This window comes from Stenella coeruleoalba (assembly GCF_951394435.1).
Source record: "Stenella coeruleoalba genome assembly, chromosome: 2".
NCBI lineage: Eukaryota > Metazoa > Chordata > Mammalia > Artiodactyla > Delphinidae > Stenella > Stenella coeruleoalba.
The window spans coordinates 101920403-101926918 of NC_137147.1; the positions used below are offsets into that span (position 1 = coordinate 101920403).

General features: G+C 48.1%; 1 protein-coding gene across 4 annotated transcripts in view; it reads right to left on the reverse strand.

The window, feature by feature from the left end:
* Positions 1-941: 941 nt before the first annotated feature.
* Positions 942-6516, reverse strand: part of WDR37 (WD repeat domain 37) — a 61752-nt gene continuing 56177 nt past the window's right edge. For all 4 annotated transcript variants that reach the window (XM_079912961.1, XM_079912962.1, XM_079912963.1 and 1 more), the window contains exon 14: positions 942-3689. In XM_079912961.1, coding sequence (XP_079769087.1) covers positions 3558-3689 — 132 coding nt within the window. In that variant the 3' untranslated portion in view covers positions 942-3557. The remainder of the gene's footprint in view (positions 3690-6516) is intronic.

A 6516-nucleotide genomic window follows, 5' to 3' on the forward strand; every position in this document is an offset into this window, starting at 1 on the left:
GCACTTCCATCAGGGGTGCCCTCCCCCACTTGTTCTCGCCCCCGCTTTCATTTGCTGACACTTTTGTCAAACTTCAGGCTCCAGTTTGAATGTCATCTCTCTGGAAACGCCTCCTGGACCAAACTGACTGCAGCAGCCCCTTGTGACTCTGCCCCAGCCCACACGGCACACAGCCCTCAGAGTGCCAAAGGGCTGCTCAATCTACTTGCATTTTGACCAAAAGCTGCTTAAAGATCGTTTTAATAAATTTGATTTTAAACTCACAGAATTTTTATGATTTCCTTTTCAGCCTCTTCCCACGATATGGACTACATATCGTATGCTGCATAAAAAACAGAGGTGCTCCCGATTTTTGGAATAACTTCCTTGACTTCTAACTTATTAAGGGAAAACAGAAAACCTATAGATGAGGGAGACACGTCTTAATGGCATTTTGATGAAATCAAAGCAAGTCTTGCCTTCTTAGTTCTTTACACTAATATGCAAACTTTTAAATGTAACTGAAGATATAATTATGAAATCTAGACAATACTCACATGTTTTTGAAGAGTAAGGTGAGGGAGTAATCGTGGAGAATTTCTGCCCTCTGGGAACTGAATGTGCCCCTGAGGCCCATGCAAGGTGGGTGACGAGGCCTCCTGGTTCGAGGCAGGGCTGGGGCAGGCAAGAAACGCCAGGCAGAGCCCTGCCACCTGCCGGGGCTCCCAGGACAGGTACCGCTCCATCCACATGGGTGAGAACAGAACGGTGAACAGGCAGCTGCAGCCAATCCTAATTTGCATTCTCCCATGGAAAACAGGCCTATGTTCTCTTACTGCAATTTTTTTTCAACTTTCAAACAAGCTTAGCTGTAGTAAGAACAGGACAAGCATCTTATGAAACTCTGAGGAACTTTGGCAAATGCCTGTATTTTGTCAAATTGTTAACTCCCTTCAGAAATTTTGGGGTGGTGATGCAGGAATGGAGAAGTGTAATGTGGATCGTTAAATTATAGTATAACAGATAGAAAATATAACACAATTGAGCTTTTAAGTCTAAAATTAAAATTTTTTAAGTGGGCAATACTATAATTAATTTGTTTACCTTCTATATCATTGTGATGTTCAATAGCCATTAACAATGCTTTACCAAAGCAAAAACATGAAAAAAAGGCAAAATAAAAAAAAAGAGAGACTCCTAATAACAACACTTTTACAACAGTAGTTACAGAACATGGATTTTTAATGAATTTCATACTGCATTGAAGACACTGAACACTTAAAAACAATTACATCAACACAATGAAAACAACTGCTTCTACACAACACTAATAAATGCACACCTTCTCCCCAAAAGAAACTTTTCACAGATTTAAGCAACAGATGACTTACATAGGATTCTTCAGATTCCAAAATAGGTACAGATTTTGGCTCTGCATAAGCTGATGTGCAGTGGTTGAGAAAGGGCGCCCCTTCATCCAACAACATACCTCTCGTGAAATTCTCCATCAACACAGTTTTCAGTAACCACCCATCTCTTTGTTATTAAATGAAATTCTGACATGTCGGCACATGGACGAAACCAATTCCACTTCCAAACACTATTTCAGATATGATCAAGGCAGCTGGTCACACAACTTCATTTCAGGCACACACATGCACAAACCTGCCGACACTCACACGTGCACACACACACACTCACTACCCCCATCTCCTTCACGATGCCTGAAGACATCCCTCTCAGCCATGGCAGCGGGTCCTGCTCCTGAGAGGGGCCGAGCCCTGGGCAGGAACGGGGAGGGGGCAAGGGAGACACGGCTGCAAGCGGAGCCTCGTCTGCACAGGCCACGTGGCCGCATACACACGTGTTTACACGCTTCCAATTTTTTAATCCAGCAGAGATCTGGTTCTTTAATCTGGCTTAGCGACCTGCAGACATTTCCCAATGTTTCCAAAAGTAATTCTAAGACACTCAGACGTGAGACTGAAGCAGAAGAGGAGCTGGCATGTGCGGACAGCCCTGCTGTGGAGACCCCAGAAGGGCAGGCGGCAGCCTGCGCCGTCCTGACCCTGGCGTTGGGGAATGTCAGACTCTAATAACCAGCTCTTGAGCTGCTGTTGTTATAAAGCTGCCCTAAAACTCTTGCTGTCTGTCCCTCGCTCTGGTTCTCCCCGGCCCCAACCTCCTGCCCAGCCAGGAGTCATCTCAGAACCAGACCCGACGACCCAGGGCAAGAGGCCTGAGATGGTCTACCGCAGGCCCTGAGGCAAAGGGAGCCATGGGCGAGGCACCATCTCTAGGGACGCTCTGCCCGCGACACCACAAAACGGAAGCAGTGACCAGGACTGGGCCATCACGATCATTTCCAATGTCACCCTCCAGTGCCTGTCCCAGCGCTGGCCTCCAAGGGTTACATATGTGAGGGGGGGCACTGAGATGTCTCGTTATCAGACTGTAACTCAACAAGAAACATGGCTCACGAACACCAGGTAGAAAGTCCCAAGAAGGCGAGACTGACAGACTCCCTGGCAGAGGGGGCACCGAGAGCCACCCGCCCTCTGGGAGCTGGCAGCTAGTGAGGAAGGAGCCTTTCCTCTTCAGGTACGTGGGCTGCGCTGGCCTCTCCTGCCTTCTGAACGAACTCATGTTCCAGCTCTAGATCAAAAAGTGCATGAACCAGGTAACAGTGACACCCCAAGTTTTCCAAATACTTTGCTTTTGAGGTAGTACTCATTTATTTGCATTATTAGCTCTCAAATACCACCCAGAAAGTGAACCCACTTGGAAACATGCAAACCCAAGGTGTAGAAAATAAATAAGGTTTGTTTTCAGGCAGCAGGGCCTTCTAGAAAGGTCAAGTCACATTCAATGGATAAGTCATTTGAAACTTCTAAAAACTGTTTATAACCATAGCTATAAACTAAAGTGCTTTAAATTTTGCTTAATACCTGGAATCAGTGATTAGAATCATTATATTTTAGAATTTGGTAGCATGAGACTTCAGGAGATTGAAATGATTTTCTATAAAAAGAGCAGAAACTCTTTCTTTTCAAAATAAACTATCCAAATGTTGCAGATTCAACATTCTATGCTTTTTTTAACTTCTAAAATCCAAGTTGATTTTACAGAACTGTAACAGAACACAGACGTGAAGCTGAGTTAACACACGCTGGAACCCCACGCAGACCTGAGCATGAGGTCCCTGCTCGCTCCTGCCAGGATAAGGCAGAAGCGGATCATCGTTCCAGAAACGTGGAGACCACTGACACCTCCCAGTGAGAACAGGGTTCATGTTTCACTTGCGCAGACACCACGCCCTCCTGTCACCCCAACACACCCAGGGACTCAACACCAACAGCCGCGGGAGGGGCTCCACCTCTACGGCCCGTGATGCCAACACACACAACACAGAAATAAACAACAGGGGCACACTCTGGACGCTTCATGCAGGCTGGGTACAGCTTGGAGAGAGCACACATCTCCTGCTCAGCATCCACCACCCACAGCAACGGCTCCCCAGCGCCAGGCGAGCCAGCAGTCGCAGTCCCTGGCTGCCGAGGAGCCTCAGAGCGGTGCCCTCACTTCTCCTGCAGCAGTGCCGGGATGTTGATGTTCCAGCCGATGGCCTGCCGGTCAAAGCCGCAGGTGAACAGATTGCACACGGGATGGTCCTCACTCCAGGCCGAGCCGCACACCATCCTCCTGTGGCCCTGAGACCAAGCACACAGCACAGTCAGAGCAGGGCTCCCCAAGCAGGACCAGATGAACCACACACGCCCAAACGACCCAACGGAAATGAGAGCCATGAACACAATTAGTCCAAGTGACACCTCCTGTGTTGCTGGTGGAGAAGCCTCCACGAAAAGAGGGGTCGGAACACGGATGAACTCATTGAGGCTCACCAGCGCCTCAGGATTCTTTCTTCAAGAAAAGGAGTCAGGGCTTCCCTGGTGGCGCAGTGGTTAAGAATCTGCCTGCCAATGCAGGGGACACGGGTTCAAGCCCTGGTCCGGAAAGACCCCACATGCCGCGGAGCAACTAAGCCCGTGCGCCACAACCACTGAGCCTGCGCTCTGAAGCCCACGATCCACAACTCCTGAGCCCACGTGCCACAACTACTGCGCACCTAGAGCCTGAGCTCCGTGACAAGAGAAGCCACTGCAATGAGAAGTTCGTGCACCGCAACGAAGAGTGGCCCCCGCTCGCCGCAACTAGAGAAGGCCACGTGCAGCAACAAAGACCCAATGCAGCCAAAAATAAATAGATAAATAAATAAATTTATTTTTTAAAAAAAGCAGTCAGATCACAGTCAACAGGAAGAATACATAAATGGTCACTTTGGAAATTTTTAATGAATAAATGAGGCTGGGTGACGTGGGAAACAGTAAATAAAATTTACTCAAAGACCCCAAATACCACTTTAACAAATAATCAGCTCAGGTAATAAAGGAGCTAGAAATATACCTTTGGTGCCAAATAAAACAAGGATAAAATAGATGGCCTTTCAAGTAGATTCCCGCCACCTTCAGGGATTCAGTTAAATATCAGAATGTTGGAAAAAATATTGCAGATTACTTGGAAAGTTTATAGCAGATACATACACTAACATGTTACTATAACATTATACAACAGGTACAAGAGGTAGGATTCAGAAAAGCTGACAGAAATTCTATAAGTAAAAGAAACTCTCGGGACTTCCCTGGTGGCACGGTGGTTAAGAATCTGCCTGCCAATCCAAGGGACACAGGTTCAAGCCCTGGTCCGGGAAGATCCTACATGCCATGGAGCAACTAAGCCTGTAAGCCACAACTACTGAGCCTGCGCTCTACAGCCCGCAAGCCACAACTACTGAGCCCCCGTGCTGCAACTACTGAATCCCATGCTCCACAACAAGAGAAACCACTGCAATGAGAAGCCCGTGCACCGCAACGAAGAGTAGCCCTCGCTCGCCACAACTAGAGAAAGCCCGTGCGCAGCAACAAAGACCCAATGCAGCCAAGAAAAAAAAGAAAGCAAAATAAATAAATCTATTTCACCTACCACTTTAGGAGGAAATTAATTCAAGCACAACAGAATTCTACAATTCCTACAAGGCTGAATGTTTACAGATAATTAAAAATGAAACTGTCTCCATGGAATTAGTACCACGAAGAACTGCTTGGAACTCCCTTTCTTGAGGGAGAAGATTCTCAAAGCCATGAAGGGACCTGGGCTCCTGGGTCAGAACACAGACCTCACACGCTGTACAGCTGTTCTATTTAACACTCAGGCCCACCTAAGAGAAAGAATCCTATCCAGTTAAGGTGCAGCTTAGGTGCTGCATCGGTGATACCCAGCAGTTCGCAAATGTGAAGTTGCCTGGACAAGCAATTCATGGCTTTGTTGGGGTGGTGAAGCTTTCCTGAGTTATTCTAATTTCGTGAGTAGTTTGTCTATGAAGTGCACTCAAAGAAAACAAAGCTCCACAACTAACTTGGGACGGTACACGTAAGAGCTGCAAAAGGGAAGACACGGCTTTGTCTGAAGGACAGAGGACCTCTGGGAAGCTGGTGCCACTTACAGCAGAGATGTCTTCCCTGTCTACCAATCTACCTGCCAGCCTGCCTCCAAAACCGCCCTGGGCCCGCGGCTCAGCAACTGCTGCGAGGTTTTTCCCAGGACAAGGCGGAGGAGCAGCGGAGGAGACTGGGGGTGCAGACACACTCACTGATTGCAGAGTCAGGCACAGACCCTGTTGGAAACAACAAGGGACTGGCTGACCCACCACACAGCTTCCACTGTGAATGTAGAAAAGGCTGAAGGAAGCCAGGGAGAGACTGGTGTGTGTGGGCTCCATGGAGCAGAGCCTGCAGGTGTTGCCCAAAAGCAGGGGCTTCATCCACTATAGCTCCACCTGCTGCCCCCTGGCGCTAAGACTGGGCCCTGAACTTGGACTTGCCCAGGTTCCCAGATGCCCCCCCCATATGCTGACTCAGCAGGTCTGAGCTGGTGCTGCGGAGCCCCAGGCTCCCCAGCGAGTCCAGCTCCTGCACTGCACCGTCCGAGATGAAACAGGAGCAACCCCCTGCCTTACGAGAAAGTGCATCTAAATGGAGACATGACCGCCACGGAAAGGTGCCCCCAGGACCCACGACCACTGCCCCCACAGGACAACGACACACGCCTGCCCGGAGGTGAGTTCAGTTGCTGTGCCCAGGGAGTTCTGAAATGCAGCGGGGAGACCAGGAACTGAAAGCCTGATTATCTCAGTTTAAACTTAAAAGCTGCTGCTCAGCTCAGGTATCAGGCAACGTTTCCAGCTTTCAATTTTATGCACTCCAAATACAGACTAAGTACTTCCAATGGAAACCCAGCAACCAAAGACTTAGTAAGAAAAGGGGTGTAAAAATCGTGAATATTTTTCTATTGACTATCTGTTGAAATTATGTTATTTCAGATGCATTTAGTTAAATAAAATACACTGTTAGAATTAATTTCTCTCTTTTTGTGAAGGGCTATTGGAGCACTGGACACGCCCAGACTGGCTGGGAGTTCCCA